This window comes from Dromaius novaehollandiae, chromosome 3, assembly GCF_036370855.1.
Source record: "Dromaius novaehollandiae isolate bDroNov1 chromosome 3, bDroNov1.hap1, whole genome shotgun sequence".
NCBI lineage: Eukaryota > Metazoa > Chordata > Aves > Casuariiformes > Dromaiidae > Dromaius > Dromaius novaehollandiae.
Genome location: NC_088100.1, coordinates 20,388,736 through 20,408,869, shown reverse-complemented (window position 1 = coordinate 20,408,869; position 20,134 = coordinate 20,388,736). Strand labels below are relative to the sequence as shown.

At 39.3% G+C, this 20,134-nt stretch overlaps 2 protein-coding genes across 5 annotated transcripts in view; one reads left to right on the top strand and one right to left on the bottom strand.

Moving 5' to 3' along the window:
* The window catches only part of EIPR1 (EARP complex and GARP complex interacting protein 1), a 109,189-nt gene extending 96,063 nt beyond the window's left edge, over nt 1-13,126 (bottom strand). For both annotated transcript variants that reach the window (XR_003260207.2, XM_026106838.2), the window contains exons 1-2: nt 12,964-13,126; nt 901-984 (exon numbers count right to left, since the gene is read on the bottom strand). Coding sequence is in view for 1 of the 2 variants with exons in the window: in XM_026106838.2 (XP_025962623.1) it covers nt 901-984; nt 12,964-13,005 (126 nt within the window). In the remaining variant the exon portion in view is untranslated. The remainder of the gene's footprint in view (nt 1-900; nt 985-12,963) is intronic.
* The window catches only part of TRAPPC12 (trafficking protein particle complex subunit 12), a 62,800-nt gene continuing 55,729 nt past the window's right edge, over nt 13,064-20,134 (top strand). For 2 of the 3 annotated variants that reach the window (XM_064508500.1, XM_064508498.1), the window contains exons 1-2: nt 13,064-13,198; nt 13,802-15,018. In XM_064508500.1, the coding sequence (XP_064364570.1) occupies nt 13,807-15,018 (1,212 nt within the window). In that variant the 5' untranslated portion in view covers nt 13,064-13,198; nt 13,802-13,806. The remainder of the gene's footprint in view (nt 13,199-13,801; nt 15,019-20,134) is intronic. The other variant, XM_064508499.1, reaches the window with a different exon arrangement.

The following is a 20,134-nucleotide window of genomic DNA, read 5'->3' as shown; positions in this document are numbered from 1 at the left end:
CAGCTCTTTCCTTGTCTCACAAATATTACCTGAAATTGAAAGAAACTCAATATACCATACTCCTTATGCCTTTGAATTTTTTTAAATCATGCGTAACACCCAGTATTATCACTGAGCAAACTCAAAACCTCACCGTGATAAATAGACAGCTCACATTTCCCAGAGCTACAGTTCCAAGATCTTCTTGTACAATCAATTACAGACCAGCTGCAGAAGAGTCAGTGCCTGTATCCATTCTATGGCCTTCCTAAGTATTCAGGTCTCAAGCCCACTTTTCAGTACAAAGGTGTTTGCTGAATTTTAGCCACAACAAATCAAGTACTGTACTTTTACACAGATAATTAAATACAGCTACAGAAGAAACAGCCCAACAGAAATTGAGCCATGAAAATCTCTCAGATATTCCCAGTTTAAACTGCTGTTAAATTTATGATCAGAAAAGACACAAATGATTGCTAATAATTAAAAACAAAAAATCCAGTTTATGAAGCTTCACATATGCAAAATGATACACACAACAGGAGTCCCATCAAAGTCAATCAGGGTTTAAAACTAAAGAATTTTATTTTACTTCAAATCTCTTCTGTGGTTTAAAGATAGCTCCAGGGAATCCAAAGATTTAAATTAACAAAAAATAGCAATTCTTTTACTAAGTAACCAATCTGATTCAGTCATTAAATTTAGAAGAGTTTAATTTAATTTTCAAAAAATACACACAACTTTTCTTCCACCCATACTTAACCATACCTCTGTATTTTGCTCACAAAAATCTTCTTTAACCGAACTATCACTTACTATTCAAATTGGGCAGGGTGGAGGAGGAAAATGAAATTTCATCAGAACATTATTAAAAACAGAAAAGAAGAAAAAAATACAACAGATATTTGACAAAAGAATTACCTGATTATCATATCTAAGAGACTGTGTCCCAACCAAAAATCTTATTGCATCTGTTTCTGCTGTCTGAGGTGTTAAAGCTCGTGCCTAGGGAAAAAGAAAGCCATTAGAAAAGTGTAATTAATACAATCCATTAATCCCCGCAAAAATCTTGATGCTTATGAATCAATTATCATTTTAAGCATCATATTCTTAAAGTTTTTACACATTTCCTGTCCTTTATGTCTATTTTGGCTGTTTAATAAAGTTTTTTTGTGCAGTTTCTCACATTTGTGAGGTGCATGCAGGATACAGTTGGTGAACACATTAACTGTCTTCTGTTATGTGAGTGGTAATATTCAATACTAAAGCAGTTCTTCCAAATTAATTTTCCTTCATCAACTGAAAAATCACTAGAGCAGTGACTCAATTCTTAAATGCATTTGCCGCAATATCGGAGAGAGATGGTGTTCCTCCAGAAGTTTTTTCAAACAATTCAGACTTATGATGCCTGCATAAAAATGAAGGCATTCTTTTCCTCACCACTGAGAGTAAACGCAAGGTTTAGAAGAGAACTGAAAGACATCCTTCTCGCTCTTCAACTCTAGGCCACTGGAGACAAGAACTGTCTGAATAATAGTAGAAGTCATTTGTTATTTGTTTTATGAAATTTTGTCATAGTCTTTCAGGGCTTTGTCACATTACTGTTAAAGGGAATGCAAGACTTCACCTTGCTTCTTCAGCTTCCATCAAACATGGTCTTAAAAGGAGCAAATCAAAACAGCACAGGACCTGCTATACATGGAAAACATTGAGAAATAAACCAGAGATTGAACTAAACCCGTAAAAGCTAGTTTGTACTAGTTATTTGTAGAGACTCTTGGCTAAATTTGAGTGAATGAGAGGCAAGTAACGTAAAATAAAGGGGATTTAAGCAAGCATAACTAACATAAAGGAATAGCCCTACTTTCCCAGGCAAAAAAATACCCTAATGATGTTGTTCAATATGAATTTTCTGTCAGAGTCAACAAAGCATTGAAATTTACACTGTATTTGTCCTAAAATAGTTCAGAACTCCTCAGACACACTGCACAGCCTGTATTTTTAAGCAAATAATTTGGAAGGATTCGGACAAGCTGGTAAAACAGCCCTTCCTACTGCCAAACTGTTTTGCAGTTAACTAATTATTACATTCTGGATTCAGAAATATTTAGCTTTCAGATAGTCCTATTTGAATCTTATTTTTTAAAGTGATACCAAAAAGATGCCTAGAAACTTGGAAAGACACACTTGAAGTTCATTATATTACAATGCATAAATACAGACTAACAGTTTATTTCTACAATTGCAATTTGAAAAGATCTGTTTTTTTCTTTAATAAGGCAAAACAATGCAAACCTTTATCTGGCAGTGACAATAAGACCCAACTCACTGTTCAGAATGAACTCTGAACTCCTACCAAACAAAATACCTTTTGTTTTACATCTGAAATGTGTGATTTAGACTGAACATACTATTTTGTTTAAGATTTAGCACAAGCTCATTGCATTTTTTAACTTAACAAGCGTAAGCTAGTACTGCAACATTTATACAGATTAATCACTGAATCATGTTCTCTGGTGCTTTGTTTGTGTTCAGTTGTGTACTAAAATGTAAATCAGAGATCAGTGTGACTTGCACTGCTTTATTTGTACTCTCCTACTTGCACAGCACTTACCTGCAACAAGCCTAAATGGCATCTCTGACTGACAGAAACAACCGAAGCTCACTGAGATTACAAAAGACTTTTGCTTTGTTTAAACAATCTGCATTTGCCAATCTCCAGTGAGAGCTTCTGTTCATTTCAAACCATTCAGCTATTTTGAAGAAAATGCTAGAAATAAGCCAATAGCTCTGCATCTCTTTCAAGCAAGTAAGCTTCTGTTGTTTCTGTAAGTGGAGCAGAAGAAGAGACCTTCAGGATCTTTGATAAAATAAAGAAATAAAACATTTTTTTCATCCTTTTAAAAGAAGACTTACAAGCAGACCTTATCCTGCTGCTTTCAAGCACACACCAGGTTAGACACAATGTGCACAAAATGAAATGATGTCAAAATATGCTAACATTTGCATGTCATCAGCTTCTCTTTCACAAAGTAGAGTTTTTTTAAATATTTTAAAGAAAGGAAAGAGACCAAGGCTTGAGAAAAATATTTGAACACATTTCACAACAACAAAATAAACCGCATTACAGTTTATTCTCAGTCGTGAAAGTCAAACATCCATAGACTATAGCATCCCAACTCATCAATTATTCATAAATCAGGAAAATCTGATTGATAATAGAAATAGCTGAAGGTCCATTATAATACTCTCTCTTGCACAAATTATATCTGATTTTGTCTGCTGAGGTAGATTTAGAACAGAAGTTATTTCAACAGGTGATGAAGCCACTGACTAACCCTTACAATGAACAAAACATTTGCATGCGTAGTGCTGTCAAGATCTAGAAGAGTGCTTTAAGTTTTACCATCTTGAACTGTAAACCTGTCAGAACAGCATGCAAATAACACCTTTCACAAAAGCAGCCTGATTCATGACTGCAGCAATTAGACAGAAAGTAAATAAGAAGCATACTAAAATGAATGTCAATTAATCTAAACCAATAGAGCTGACTATTTATTTTATACAAAGGCAGCATCTACTGAATGCAAAGCTGCATATAGCCCTGAAAGGACTTTCACTTTCTTCTGCCTATTAGTCTTATCTACTAAGAAAATTGGTGTAATGAATAGAAAATACATGGAAAGTTGTTTCTCAAAGATGTGAGCAGCAAGCAAACGCATCTTGCTTACCATAGGCTTACACACACTCTGGCCCAGCAAGGCCCAACCTAACTGATGCTTCTAGGCAATGCAGTAAGTTATGTAATTAGATGACTTTATCCTAAAGAAGGTCTAGGAAAAACAAATAAATTGCAAGATAATAATAAACTATGAAGAACCTTTTAGCTACACGTCCAAATTTCATTTTTACCAGAAAGAACAGCTCAGCTGGAAACAAGTGAGGAAATGTGCATGGCTTAAACCAGGTGAAAAGTTTTATAAACAGGGATGAAATTAAAGCAACTAGATTGTGATTGATATGCTAACCAAGTATTTTAAGTGCCTGGGAGAAAATTTAAGAATGGATTACAAGATAAATTAAGAAATAGATGCTGAGCAGTGGTTGTAGAGATTCAAAAAACAGCACCACTGTGCTTCAAAGGCATTCCTGACTAGTTTTCTTCACATCACAGGACTAGATTTATTTGGAAAAAAATCAGGACTGAGGTAGAAAGGAGAGAAAAATGCTAGGACTCAAATGTAAGGAATGCTACATGTACTACAAGAATACCTAAGTACACTACATAATGTGTAAATGGGAAATGCCAGCATGCCATAGAAATATCATAATCAGAAGAGACTTTTTTAATGAAAGAGCATGGTGGCCTGCTACAGAATAGTTAAAACTCACATAGCCATTTCATTAGCTTTATTTAAAAAATAAAAAATCAGAAATACAAAACTGAATAACCAATATCAATGGTCATACTGAAGTTCATATATAGCAGAGAGAAAGAATCTAGTCAAACAAGTGTAATGAACCGCTATTTTCATTTACTGCATCCTAAAGCACTTTAGAGAGCCATGAATTACATTCCTGGAGCAGAATAACCATATGCATGCGTGAAGGGGGAGAAAAAAAAAAGTGCTCATAATGCATCATCTGTTCCCAAGATAATAAAGCTGCCATGCTTTCAGTAGCAGAAGTGCAAGTCCTGAACGAATTTGGAACAAACATTATACCTCTTAACCACAGCAGAAAAGTAAAACTTATTCCCAAAGTGAAAAAGACCACCACCACCTTGGAGGAACAGAGCTCAAAAGAAGGGTAGGGGTGGTAATAATTCACTTAAAGCTGAGTGGAATAGGTTTACCTTAAAAAGAAAACAAGAACTTTAATAAATTATTAGTCTTCTACACAGTTGGAAAGGCTGTATGAGCATTTCCCACTGGAGATGGAACATCTCAGGCTAAGATTTCACACCACCTTCCCATATGTGAATATATAAGCAAATGAATGACATGGAAAACATTTTTTATGCTACTATCACAGAAACTGTAGCTTGCACACATGTAACTATGAAAACAAACATTGTCTATTCTATTACCAGGATGTAAGTCTTTCCTTTACTATGTGCCTTGAATGATTCCTCACAGATATGAAAACATGACTATGCACTGCATATATGAGCATAGGCTCATTCTTAGACTGTGCCACTTGTGAGGTTATGCATTGTCGGCTTAAGTTTCTTTCCCTGATGGGGTGGGGGTTTTGCCTTATAGTTGTACCTTCTCAGGCAGACTACTGTAACTGTTTCAGCAGCAGTTACTGCCCTTCAGAAGGGGGCGGGGGGGAGGGGGAAATCAGTGGATTAGTTTTAAACTGTCTAAAGATAGGGTATGGAAAAGAGAGGGAGACTATTCTTCAAGGTGCACAGCAACAGGTCAAGACTCAATAGACACAAGCTGCAACATGGGAAATTCTGATGAGACCTTAGGAAAAAAGGAGGGTAGTCAAACACCGGAGCAAGTTGCTCAGAGATGCTGTGGAATCACCAAACCTGAAAATACTCAAAACTCAGCTGGAGAAGGCCCCCAAACAACCTGATCTAACTGAACCTGCTTTGAATAGGTAGGTTGGAAGGGACCTTTGGAGGTCTTCTGTTCCAACACCATTATTCTGTGCTCCTATGAAACTTGCAGGAAGTAATCTGAGCTGTGCACTGGCCTTTGAGTGATCATGAACATCAGCAAAACTGTACAGACTATCATGACAGCTTCTCTGATGGGAACTGATGTATCAGACTTCCATATCTCCAGCACAATCATTAAGCACCCATTAGATGACCACATCTTACTCTTACAGTTTGCTTGTTTGAATATAATGGTTTTAGAAGATAAATAGTGCTGATATATCCTTGCTGTTGCTTATTCCTCCAAGGAGGTGACTCCAACATTCAAAGGCTAACATTCCTTTACCTACTCAGTTGAATCTGTGCCTCAAGACTGAGTAACACTGATCCACATCAGAAAAGAGAACCTCAGACCCCAGAACTGCTAAAGAATCCAGATAATTTCCAATTTTAATTGTAAACTTGTTAGTTAACAGGTTCATGCTAAACTGCATGTATCAATTCCTTGTCAAAGACAGAGGTGTTGATATAGCTCCCTGACAAGACACATTTTCATTTAGGAAAGGATTTTCATTTAGGAAGAGGAAAAAAGGATATAAAACTGGTCCAAAAATATATACAAGGATTGAACATTGATATCTTTCTTCAAACTTCTTAATGGGTTTAGTCTGTTTAGTCTGGTTTCCATCAGACAAGAAGAAAAAATAAGAAGGAACGTGACCATTACCAGTGGTAGCTGTACCTGTTTCCCCACCACTACAAGTCAGAGAGGAGCTGACCCTAGAAAATTTTGCCATAAACTGTAAGAAAAAGAGCACAAGTAGGCTTGAGCAAAAAGACTCGAGCAAATAGCTCTTTCAAGAAAACAAAGGTGTTCATCAAGACAAGGCCAATCCCTCAAAAATTATTCCTGTCAGGCACACATGCTTAACAGATCCTATTGCGTATATACTAATTATGGTCAAAAAAGTAACAGGCTCAGAGCCAGTTAAGACACAGCTTTGACACCACACGAGCTAGTTGCTCCCTTGTCGTAGAAATAGATCCTGAAATGCATAACACATAAGAGGAAAAGACAACAAAGACTTTGTTTTAAAGCATAAATAGACACTTATTTAGGCAATGCAAAGGGCACACAAAAAACTGAAAAACAAGTGTCGCAATAAAGGTAAGGGGGAGAAACAGCAACCACCATTCTAGTAGGCAGGAACGGCCGACTGGAGATTGGATGTTATGCCCTGCCTACACTAAGCTCAGTGTGATGCTGGGCAAAGACCTTCTACTATCCTACTGTGACAATTTAGGCCACCTGCAGAACTGCAGAATAATAAAAACCTTGGAGAGAAAGAAATAGAACAGCGCCCACGGAGGGGTCTTTTGACACCTGCAACAGTGGAGCCACAAGAACACAATGACAAACCTAAAAAAAGAGAAAGGTTTAAAGCATGTGTGTTAAGGAATTGTAACACACCAAATATCTACACTGTGTTCATGAATTATTCTGAAATTTTCCCCTTCTCTCCATCATTTGAAATACTAGCCAAACAGATAAAACTGCCTTTTGAGTTAAACTGTCAATATTAGCAGCAAAGAAAAAAAAAATAGCTTGAGTAATCTGAATATTTTTTCAATGCATTTTTTTGTCTAGCTGATCCTTGGTATCTGCAACTCCATCTGAAACATCTGCAGAAAATGTAATGCAATCAAAAGAACTTTTGCAAACTACTTAATTTGGAATTCACATGCTCAATCTGTACTAACAAGCAGTGAATTTGCAACACAAAATGTAAAGGACACAGTATTTGGCTTACAGTCCCCAAATCCAAATTTAAAACAAGTTATGTGACCATCATCGCTTTATATTCAGAAAAAAAAAAAATTACACTGCTACTTTGGGGGTTGGGGAGAGGTTTGCTTTTGCTGATAACTCATTCTAAAAGCAAAATACAAGTGTTGTCCCCTAGGGAAGGCTCAGGCTGATAACGTCATGAATATTATTTTTGCCTTCTGGTATAATTTCAATTTTCAAGCAGGTACACTTTGATCTTTACTTAGGCTGGACAGCCTTGTTTCTCCCATCTCAGTAGGAGACCCTCCTATCATACACTGTAATAAGCTGCAATGATGCTATCATGGAAGAGGCTGGCAGCACACATGCCCAGGTGACCTTCAGTGCTCTCAGACAGCTGCTTTCCCTGAGTCTTTCACAGCACAAGAATTCCCACCACTAATGTATTCAGTGCACTGACCCTATTCCAAGGGCTGACAGATCCTATAAACCCTCACAGCTACAAACACAACCTTCACACAAAACCTCACACAGCACAATCATCCTTAGAAACCCCACTTTCACAGTGTGTGTCACAGTGCATGTGTTTATTTTTAATGAAACATAATAGCAATCATCATCTTTTAATAGTTCCTTCAAGATCACATAACTATACCCCTATATTGTCAGCACACCGTACCACAACCTAATATTATCAGGATCCTGATAATTGCTTGAGGGTCCTAAAAGAAATAGCTTCAATCATTTAATGCATTACAAAGATCTTTGGGGATTACTTAAGATAGTTCTGTCATTTATCCACTTTTTTCTGGTAAGTCTTTAAATCTAATAATACGTTAGATTTGAATTCCACAAGATGTCCTCCCAGCTGAAATGCTGCCCTCAGCAAGGGACATGGAGAGAGAGGCCGATGGGCAAACAAATGAGAGAATACGCTCTCAGTCTGGATTAAAATATACTGGACTGGCACTCATGAGGAAAGCAAGCTTAGAAAAGAAAGAGGACTGAGACAGACACTGGGAATTGCACTGAGACATTATCATGCAGTTTCCTGAATTGACTTAGAATTTCCAAAATAGATTCTTCAAAGACCTCTCTAAAGCTACATCAAAAAAAAAAAAAAATCATAATTTTCATTCAGTTTGGGCCATTCACTTTCACTAAGAGATATCAGCGAGGCTTTCTGGGGGATGAAGAGAAGTCCAGTGCCAGCAGGAGCCACAGCCTCCAGCTCCTGCTCCGCTCCCACACTGGGAGAGGCATGAGGCTACAGAGCAGCACTGAGTCTGGGAGCAGGCACAGGTTTTCCTGGGGAAAATCTTTCCATCCTAAAAAGCTTATTTCGCCCATGAACATCCTTTCCCCTCTCCTTCTAATAACTCTATACCTGCCTTCCATTTGATCAAAAGTAAATCAGTTGAGCCACTCTCATTAAATATTATTTTATACATATATGCACACTGTATTAGGCTTGTGACTAATCCATTTGCAATCAGTACTTTGCACTGTTTTAAGATTTTTATATCTTAAGTATCTTTTATATCTTAATATATCTTTTATATCTTATTTAAATATCTTTTATATCTTATATCAAAAGTTATATTTTGCCTTATGGAAATCAAGTCTCACCCTACCTTTGCAAACAGGCATGAAAACTCCAAATCAATAGTCTCTGGTCAGCTTCATAAAACTTGTTAACAACAAAATAAAAATTACAATATGGGCCAAGTATTGCTTATTCAAGAAGCATTTTAGGAGCACAAGGCAGCACACAAACTGTGGCAGAGCATCAGTGTGCTTTATTAGGCCTGCCTCAGCCAGATTCCATCTCAGGGCACAGCTCTAAGTGTCCTTGTGCTGTTCAGCTCTGCAGCCAGCCAACAGACTGGCCCTTCCCTCCTGTCAGTTATGCATCTCCCTTAGCTTTGTACGTATTTTTTTCTTTAAACACACAACATGCAATAAGAGTATCTGGTACACGGAAAGTCAGCCCAGTCTTGTGGTATCTCCAAAGTCCCTTAAGTGTGCCAAATACATGCTCCAGAATTATCCTTCACTGGCACACGCAATTCTTCCCCAACCCTGCTATGTTGCTGGCCAGCTGCTGCACGCTTTTAAACAACTGGAATGTAGGCTGCACCACGAGGAATCACAGTTGGCACTGCAACTGTGCCAAATACCTATCAGGGCAAGCATCCTTCCATTAAGCTTATTTCCAGGGGTATAAGCATCATCCAGCCATCCCTAAACTAAAGCCAGCGCAGTACTTCCAGAGATGCAGCCATGCTTGTATACTCATTGAAAGATATACCTGTTTATGTACTTAAATAATAGAATGGGGGGGGAAAAAATGATTAACCACCTGAAAAAGCAGCCTGCACACAGGGTAAGCATACTGCACACTCCGGGTAAGGTAGTATATATAGGTCAACTCTACAGAGGACAAGTAAGAACTGGATAATTTCACTGGCGAAAAATAGCACTCAACTATACCCCTGGGATCCCATTTACTACAGTCTCATAACTCAGGATATTGGAGAAGTCTACTAAGGTTCTTTTCAAAAAGCACAACCTTTGAATGCATTGACATGTTCTGCAGCTATTGCTGTTGCCCCATATTTATCATCATGATCCACGGTCACATCACTCAGTCCTCATTTCATCAGAGGCAGCATCTCACACTTTCACTCATCACCCATTACTCTGCGGTTGTCTCATTATCACTACAGTTCGAGGATCTGCTCAGGTTGTTTGCAAAGCTTTAAAATACACCGAAGAATCACACATCCTAAAATTCACACAAATTATGCATGTCTGCACAACATTCATATAGTCTACTGAGACACTGAAGAGGCAGAAAACCACTCGGAGAAACTACATTTTGTGGGTTATAATGGAACTGTGGGAGTGTTATGAACAGCATAAAAAGAAAAAGCTGCAGCCATCTGATAAAACAAGGAGGGGAAAAGCAGGTCAAAAATTTAACTAATTATGCAGAAATCTGAATTAATAATCAGTTTTAATCTTGTTTTGCCATTAGATGTTTAGCTTTTTTCTCTGAAGAAAAACTGCTTCTCACTATTATTTGGCAAAACCTTTTGCTAAGTAGTTACATATACTAAGTAGTTCTACACAATTGTAGGACTCAGGATATATATCTTTAGTTTCCGTTTTCATACATCAGAACAATGAATGAACGCTTCTTCTAAGCTGCTAAGCTTTATTTTGATGAAAACCAGATTCAGATAAAAATATTAAATAACTTGTCTATTAGTGTAGTTATCTTAGTTATGTTGATTCATCAAAAACACTTTGCATGTAAAACTGAAAATGAAATTATTTTAGTTTAATTTCCAGTAAGTTAGTTAGTGGAGCACCCCAGAAGCAATCTAAGCTTTATGTTGTTAAATTTTAAAGTCTGGGCACACTGGTCAGATCAAAGGCATATCAAAAACTGGTACGCTGTCTGTGACAGCGACCAAAAGCAGATTCTTACCGACTTTTGGAGGCAAATGTGGTTTTGCAGTCTGCAATCCCTAGCATAGCTTGTAGATTTCAGTTCTACCACATGTAGGGTTTTTTTGTAACAAGACAGATGAAAACAAGACTACCCCCCAACCCTTTTCTTCTTGTTAAATGCTCCAGCATTTCAAATCTCAGTTTTGAATAAACAAAGCTCTAAACTTTGACGTAAAGCCTGGAAATAACTGAAAGAGCCAAACATAAGCAACAAAAAATACATTCTTCCAACTGCATTAAAAAATTCAACTGAAGATATGCATCCCTCAGTTAAGTGCTTCTGACATATGCTGGAGAGAAGTGATAGTTGTGATGAAAGAGCCATTATGAAACTAGGCTTGAAAAGAATAGTAATATCTTTTATTAGACCTTGTGATACAAGTTAGAAAAACCATACACATTTTAGGTTTAAGTCTCTCCATTAGAACCTTTCCCAGAAAATACAGTGATGTAATTTGCTTCAAGGCCACACTGGCAGTTAATGGAGATCAAAAATAGAAAAGGAGTATAGAGATAAAGGCTCTGCCTTAGCCATTAAACCATTTTTTCTTCTCCCTTCTTCTTTCTAAATGCATTAACTGTAATTCTCTTGGTTTACAGCTACCCTCTTAGTCCTTTTGCTCTATCCTCCCATCAGATAGCCCTGTTACATACTCTGCAGAAAAAGAGATGATGTCCAGAGGAGATATATGGGGGTTTTGGGGGGACTGGTAGTGATTTTTTTTTTTTTTTTTTTTTTTGGTCTCGGCAGGACCATCGGGGTCCCAGACAATGGTCTTTCCAAGATTATGGGCATCTTTAGCCAACCACAAAATGATACCATATTATCAGACTTCAGCAGATCTAACATATGGTACAGGTCAATGTTTACACTAGCTAGTATAGAAATGGAAAACAAAATAAAACTACAGTTTGCTAAAGAGATCTGTTGATACAGTCAGGATTACCAAGTATACAACTCAATAGGCTGGACATTAAAGCAGGCTGTCAAAACTTGCTACAGAGAGCCTTCACAGATTGCCAGAACACATTCCATAAGCGCTTTGATACAAGTGCCTATAAAAAAAATGCATATGTATGCACGCAATTACTTAAATAACTCCATCCACTGTAAAATGACAGTGCTGTTCTCTGAGGCACAGGAAGAACACAGAACCTCCTATTACTACTGTAATGGCAATGATGATAAGCCAGATATTGCCAACTGGAATAGGGAACAGCCAAGTAAAAACTTCACTGCAGGAAGGAACTATAAATTCAGATCTCTCTCATCTACACAACTGTTTAACTGTTTATTCTACTACAAGTTGTAGAGAGTTTGTTATATGCGTGACCTGTGCTCCTCTACAAAGATGATCAACAAATCCAAGAGTTGTTAGAGTAAGACAGGCAGGCAGCGGGATCACAGTGTCACCTCCCTATTGCTGGAATCAGCAACATGACGGCCCAGTTCATCCTCTGGGACAAATCCAAAGATATGGAAGCTACGACCGGAGACACCTACAAACATCACGTAGCTCTGTAGTTGGATATAAGCCAGTAAAATCTAAAATTCATTGGAAACGGTTCCACGCCCTCTTCTCACGAGATTTTTTTTTTTGCTTATTCTGCAAGCGGACAACAACCGCAGGAATATCTCGGGGACTCCCGGTGCTCTCCCGCCGCCCCAAGAGGAGACGAGGGCTTCTCAAAGCGGGGGCACGCAGCTGCCGACACGCTAAAGACCAGCAGCCGGGGCAAGCCGACCGTTACGGAAACCAACTCACGAGCCCAGCTGCCGGCACCGCCCCGCCGCACCTGCCGCGCAAACCGCGAGTCCGGGGCAGCCACGACCTGCCGCCCGGTGCTCCGCGGCCTGCGGAGGGGGCGCTGCGCCCCGCCTCCCCCCGCCGCAGTTTCCCGCGCGGCAGCGCCAGCGACGCGGCGGCCTGCCGGGGCGGCCCTGCACCCTCACCCCTGCGCACCCCGGCCCGCCCGCGGCAAAGAAGGACCCGTGCCCGTGCCCGTGCCACCGGCAGCGCTCCCGGGGCCGGGGCCAGGCCCCGCAGCCTCCCCCACCCACCTGGAACTCCAACCCGTAGATCACCGGCGCGTCGTCCTCCATAGCTACCCGCCGCCGCCCGCTTGCCTCTCCGCCAGCTTTTCTGACCCTCGGCGCTGCCCGTCGCCCGCCGCTTCCGGGAGGCGCGTTGGCGCAGGCGCCGCCCGCCTGCGCGGCCCGCGGCGCAGGCGCGGTGGGAGCGGCGCTCGGCGCGGCGGCGGTGCGGGGAGCGCGGCCGTGGTCGGGCGGCGCCGAGGTGAGGGGCGGGGGGCGCCGGGCGGCTGTGGGGCGCTGGGCCTGGGGGAGGGCGGCGGGTCCGGCCGCGCTGCGCCGCGCCCCGCCCCGCCCCGCGGCGGCGGCGGCGGCGGGGGGGCAGGCCGCGCTCTGTCCGGCGCGATGCAGCCGCGGGAGCCGCCGCCGGCTCCGAGCTCGGGAGCGGCGGCCCGGGGCGGGTCCGCTCCCTGCAGCCGCGCTGGGGTCCCGGTTGCCGCCCGAGCCTCTGCTGGGCCGGCCCCGGCTGCAGCACCGGCTCCGCGGTGGTTGAGCCCGCCCTTTCCTGCTTAGTTTTGGCGAGTAGAAAGCCAGATACCGTTTTTGCGTGTGTTTAATTGGAGGCATTTGCCCTTAAATCCCAGTATTTTGCGACTCGCTCAGAGCAGCAAAGGATAAAGACAAAACCTTTTCTTATGATGAATTTATTCTGTGGTAGGTACTGAAAGAAAGATGTCAGATAGTGAAATGATTGTATTCTTAAATCAAGAACTTCAATATTTGTTTAATAATTGAGTTTCAGGATAGTGATTTTTGACTAGGGCTTGAGTAGCAGAACTAATTCTTGTACCTATTTTTCTTTCTTTAGTTGCAATGGAAAGTAATGGGAGTAATGCTAAGGATGCTAAGAGCGCCTCAGATGAAGAGGACAGTGGCGATAGAGTTCAACAGAAAACTCGGGAGGATATTCTCTTCCATGAGGAAACCATTGATCTTGGTGGAGATGAATTTGAGTCTGAAGGGAATGAAACCATATCAGAAGATTCTAATAATTTTATAGATAAACTTAATGAACAGATGATGGAGAGTGTCATTATTTCAGATTCTCCAAACAACAGTGAAGATGACACTGGTGAACTTGGTTGTCTGCAGGAGATTGTAGAACAAATGGAAGCCAAAGACAATCAAAAAACAGCTGCAGAAGTGAGTAAGGAAGCGTTTTTAAGTAATGAGAGTGAAACTGAACATGAAGAAACACCCAAAGACATTTCTGAGATTGGAACAGATGATCAGGCATCTTTAAAGGAAGAATCAATTCAGGAAGCAGTGAAAGAGGAACTGAAGTTGATAAACAGCATTCCTGTTGAGAGGAGACCAAATAATATTGATGAAAGCAAACCTGAGGATCCAATATCGTTACCCAGTACTGGCAAACCAACTCCTGAGGCTGAGCCTATCCCTGTGTGTACCATTTTCAGCCAAGCAAACAATGTTAATACTCAGCCACAGTTGTTCCTGCATGATGGTTTTGAGCCTCAGATGGTAAAATCTCCGAGTTTTAGTAGTATAATTGAGACTCCAGTGAAGTCTAATCCACAGGTGGTTCAACCAAGTCCTAGTCTAAGCAAGTTCTTTGGCGATACTGTTAACACTAATACTTTAGCTTCTGATTTTTTTGATTCATTTACCACATCCAGTTTTATTTCTGTCAGTAATCCCAATGCAAGCTCTTCAGTCCCAGAACAAATGTCCTCTATTTCTTCTACTGGAGACAGTTCTCATGCTTCACCTGACCCTACTTTTTCTGTAGGAAACGGGAGAACCGAAGCAGGTGGTCCTCCAAACTCTTTAGAAATATCTCAGTCCCCCAAGCCGTTCTCACAAATCCAAGCTGTTTTTGCTGGGAGTGATGATGCATTTGCCACAGCCTTGAATATGAGTGAACTAGACAGAAGAAATGATGCTTGGCTTCCTAGTGAGGAAACAAGAAATGTTTTAATTTCAGTTGCCACACAACAGTACAGCACTGTGTTCATAGACAAAGACAATCTCACTATGCCCGGATTAAAATTTGATAATATCCAGGTAAGAGTCTGTGATTATATCTTAGTCTCTGATTATATTTTAGAAATATTGAGTAAGAGCTGTCCAGAAGTTTGTACATCTTAGTGCTTCGTAGTGTTGCCTATGGTCACCTTGTTGGTATTACTTCAATCCCTATTAAAAAACTTAATGTGGCTGGCTAATCATACATGAAAGGGCTAAAATCAGATCTGGTGTATTCATAATGAAATTCTTTGGGTCTGTTAAAGACCAGTGTTGACAACTTGCATAGAATCCAAAGCTGTTTGTGTTTTTAAGTCATTTCAGGTAGTTTCTGCCCGTTCTAGTTAGAAGGATTATGCTCACATCTGGATTTAAACTAAACCAGAATGCTGTTCTGTGAAGTCTGAAGGCAGACAGCATTGTTTGCTTGTGGAATTCACTGTTGCAACCAAGCAAAAAATAACATTTTTCACAGTGATGTTCACAGTGCTGTGAATAATGTTGACACTGACTGGAATTGCATCATTTATATCTTTCCTAAGCAGTGGAAAGGTATAAGCTGTAGAAAAGATGGAGCCAGTAGCTGGAGCCAGCTATTGGGAAGGGTGAAGTTCCAATTAGATCTTGAAGGGAAGAGTATAGTAGTGGAAACCCATGTGCTTCTCTTCTATCAAGAGTTCCCAACTGGTGCAAAGGCATAAAGGTTTTCTTCAGAATTTGGAGAAATTTCGTTCAGAGCTATTAAACACTTGTGAAGGAATTTTACCCTGGCAGCTCAGCAAAGCCAGACTATCTCAATGGATTTTTTTATTGCAGTAGGCAAATCCTACTTTTCCATATCTACATATCTGAACAGTAGAATTGTCATCTAGAGAGCTGGTGTTGAGGGTTTAGATATTTAAGTCTTAATGACAGCATAACAAAGATTATCAGTTGGTAAGTAGAATAAGGGCAGAGAATGGTCTGCAGTAACTTCCCAATCTGCAGTAACTATCAGACAAGTTTCTGGAGTGAATGAAGTCCAGTTTTGTAGACGAATTATATGACAAATCTTAAGTTCCCTTTTTCTTGTCTGTCACTGAAGCAACAAATGATGAAAGATTTAGATGTACACCATGCTGCTGCTGCTTCTTGGGTTAGCTTTATCTTAAAACATTTGTTTGTCATCACAGAACCAAATAATTAGCATGAAAGAAAACACTGTAATAATATGCAACTTCTTCTCTGCTTCATCCCACCTTCACAAAAAATCACCTAGAGCTTGATGAGTAATTCAAGATTGTAATATTTCTCCCCTAGCAACTAATGAATGAAAAGAAAGAATGATTTCTTCCACGAGCCCAAAGGATAAGGTCCTCCATTTTTACAATAGTAAAATTTGGGGAGGGGGAACTTAAAATAGTTCTTTCTTGCTTTCTTCAGTTGAGTCAAGGATTAAAAGGTTGCTTGCACTGATCATTCCCTGAAACTGGGTAATATGCATATATGCAGATGCACCATTCAGTGCATCATTGAAAAGAAGACATTACAGCTGACCTGCTGTAAAATCAGGGAAGGAATTAACAGGGATTCCTGCTGCTTTCTTCAATGATTATTATTTATAAACAGCTACATAGGCATGTTGTCAGGGAGTCAAGTTTTGAAGGGCTTTATGCTTAACACAACTTTCCTCACTTCCAGTTTCTGCTTTTCAGTGGCCTGAGTGACCCTCCTTGACTAGCCTGACATCCTCTAGTTTGGTATCATTGTTCCAGGCACTTCTAGTACTATGAATTGTGTATTGAACTGAAATCATAATGCAGAGTACTTGAGATGTCCTCTGGAACATTGTGGAAGGCATGTTTTCAATATTAAATCAGCATACGACAATGTTCATTAAAGCTTTGGCATGAACAGTTTTGTGATGTTAAATGTTAATGCAAGATGTTAAACCATACAGCATACAATTAACAAAGAAGTTAGTTGAAAAGTGCCTTTATGGTGAACTTTAAGTGCTTCATGGAGGGACTGAAATTTCATGACCTGTATTGAAGAGCTCAGCGCTATTCTTTTGCACTCAGAAAGTGTGTGTTCACGTTGGAAGAGTGTTGTTTTGAAGTTCACATGAAGCTACTTAAAAAAAAATATTCAGTGTTCTCAATTTCAACTGTGTGCTACTTCATAGCGATCATTTCAAGCAACATTATTTTAAAACACTCATGGATCATGTATGTTATAGGTTATTTGTACCTGTGCTGTCTGAGTGTGGGAACTAGTCAGAAGTATTAATTTTTATGCTCTTTCTTATATGCCTGTCTCCAGCAGTTATTGTGTGCTATCATGATACCCTTCATTTCATTACAGTCCTTCATATGTAGTTTCCTTTTCCAAGGAAGTGGCGGGAGGCGTTAAAATTTCTTTTGTGTTTGTTTCATTGTACACAATCTGATTTCAGAGGTTGAAATCTTGTTTGTTAATAGGATAGATAAAGCATCAGAGGTAAAAACTTTTCAAGTAATATAACAGTAACTGCAGTCTCATTCCTCATGAAACTAGACAGAAAACATAAACGTATTCCCTGTCACTACCTGTGGCAAAGTGCCAACATTTAATATCAATTAAGTGGGTATCTTTATCATAGCTAAACTGTATAGCTGTATTTTATACAGCTATATATGTGTGTATATATATGTATATACATATTTATATATGTATATTTACACAGCTCTTTTTCCTCTTTTTTTTTTTTAGGGCAAAGTCTTTGTGGCTTTTTTTCTGCTCTCTGCACTAACAATTTCCTATCTCAGCTCTTCCGGTGAATATTTTCAGGCTGCCTTAGATGGATTTTTGCAAACATTCCTTTGTAGTTGCTTTTTACTTTCACACCTTAATATCACATGCTGTTCTAGTTACCACATATCTGAAAGGATGTAACAGAATTAAAAAAAATAGATTAGTGCAATAGTCAGGAATATAGCGTTTGTCCATGTGAGTGGTAGTGAAATGAGAGTTAGCTTACAAAAAAGAAAGTGGTCTAAAATTCATAAAAGACAGAAGATAAATGAAGAGTTATGATTTGCTATTTTTTATGGCAAAAGAACCATTGAGTAATAAACAAAAGAAAAATAAAAGGAATTACAGTTTTGCAGTGCATGCACTGCTTTTAAGTTGTAGAACTTATTGCCCTCGGGTGTGCCTTCAGTCAGAAAAACAGACCGAAATATGAGCAAGACAAATACCATGGGAGATAAGTCTATCAGTGAGTACCTAAAAATGATAGGCAGACGTGTTCCTTTGCTCAGGTGGACCCAAAACTTTTGCCTGCTGGAAGCTGAACAAGGCTGATCTGAGCTTGCCCTTTTTCTTATGCTATTTCCATAAACATCCCCTCTTACTTGCTGACAGACAGGACAGTGGACCAACCAGGCACACCTTTACTTTGACTGTGTATGGTTATTCTTATATATTACTCAATTTAAAACCAATAATGTGAGTATATTAATGCGTTTTCTGATAATCTTTCTTCAGATGTTTGCTCTTCTAGATTACATCTATGTAAAAAATTTGATATTTTCATTAATCCAACAGAAACAATTTCTGACACCTCTTATTGGCACTGGGTGACTACTGACAGCATAGGTGATTTCCTTGCATACAGTGATGTATACAGTCCAAACTAGAGAAGTAACCCTCCCACCCACCCTGTTCTAGGTGCTGTTAGCAGATGTGGTGACTGAAGAGTTTGCAGACAGTAGTAGTGGGGGGTTCTCAGCATCTGTCAATATACAGTCCACGTTTTTTCAGTAGCTGCTTGATGTCAAACTTGAATTTCTTGATTACCTTTTGCAAGTCTATAGAACTAATTGATAGAGCCTCAAGGATCTTTTGCCACAGACTGGAAGTCACTGAAATAGATAATCAAACAGAGAATGTCTTATACAGAGTTATTCAGTTTATTGCTAGCAAAGACAGAAATACAACCTGGATTTGGACAGCCTTCCTCTTCGAAGCTACTTGTTGAAAAATGTAGAGTTAATCTTCCCAAATTTTCGGTGTCAACATTGTAAATGTCTATATCTGGGCTGGTCTCTAAATGTCTTTTTATAGTCAGTTGAGAGAAAGCAGGCACTTTTAAGTCACAGTTCATCTTCTTTTAAGGTTAATATCTAAAATATATAAAAATAAACATCTTTAGTCTTCCCATGCAGTTGCTGTTTTTATTACGAAAGTCACTCAGTGTCCTGAGCAGTTTATTTTCTAGCAGACATAAATTTTTCTCTCCACTGCTTATGCTTATTTATATCATTGTTCCAGCTCTAGTTAACAAATATGTTTTTTTTTTAAAGTTAACTCATCTAGTCAGTAGAAAAGTTTTTATTTATTGGCAGAAAATAGCCAAATTGCATTTTAAAATGACATCTGGATAGCTTTGTTTTAATGTCAAAGTTAGATTTTATTTAAGTAGTGATTGTCCTTAATTTCATAGTTCAGAAACCTTTAGCAAATCTTTTAAATGTCATCTACTATCAATAAAAAGACTGGAGAATTATGTGCGCTAAACACTTCCATCTTTTTCAGAGTTTAAAGTGTTAGATTACCCAAATTATGCAATCTTTGTACGTGTCTGTCTTTTCTGCGTGGGATACAGTATTTCCTATTTTTCGTCCAACCTCAGTCTAGGCAAAATGATAAGGAGGGAGAGATGGAAAGGAAATGTGAAGTGGAGCAGCCTCTCCTAAATATGATGAAACAGCTCATTTGAATCCTTTTCTGTGGTTTTGCACACTTTAAGGTATATCCTTCTGTTTATAAAACTGAAAAGCTCCGTTTTGAAAAACAGCTTTTTGCAGTTGCTGCCTTACCTTACTTGAAAGCAGAATAGTTCCCTTATTTTCAAACTATCCCAAAGATTGCCCCAAAACCTCATACCCTAATGTTTGGAGCTTCTTTAATTTTGAGCCCAAAGTTACTCATTTGTCAGCTCAAGTTACTGAGCTTCTCAGATCAGTCAGTTTTTCTGATTTATTCTTTTAATTTATTCTTTTGTAATTAAGATTGTTAAAAGGTTGCTGTTCACTTTGGCTTGTGGTCTCTCAGTCAAACTTTATTTTCTGTGTGTACTTCAGGTCAGCTGATCACATGCCCTTACATCTTTGGTCAGTAAATTGCACCTTTC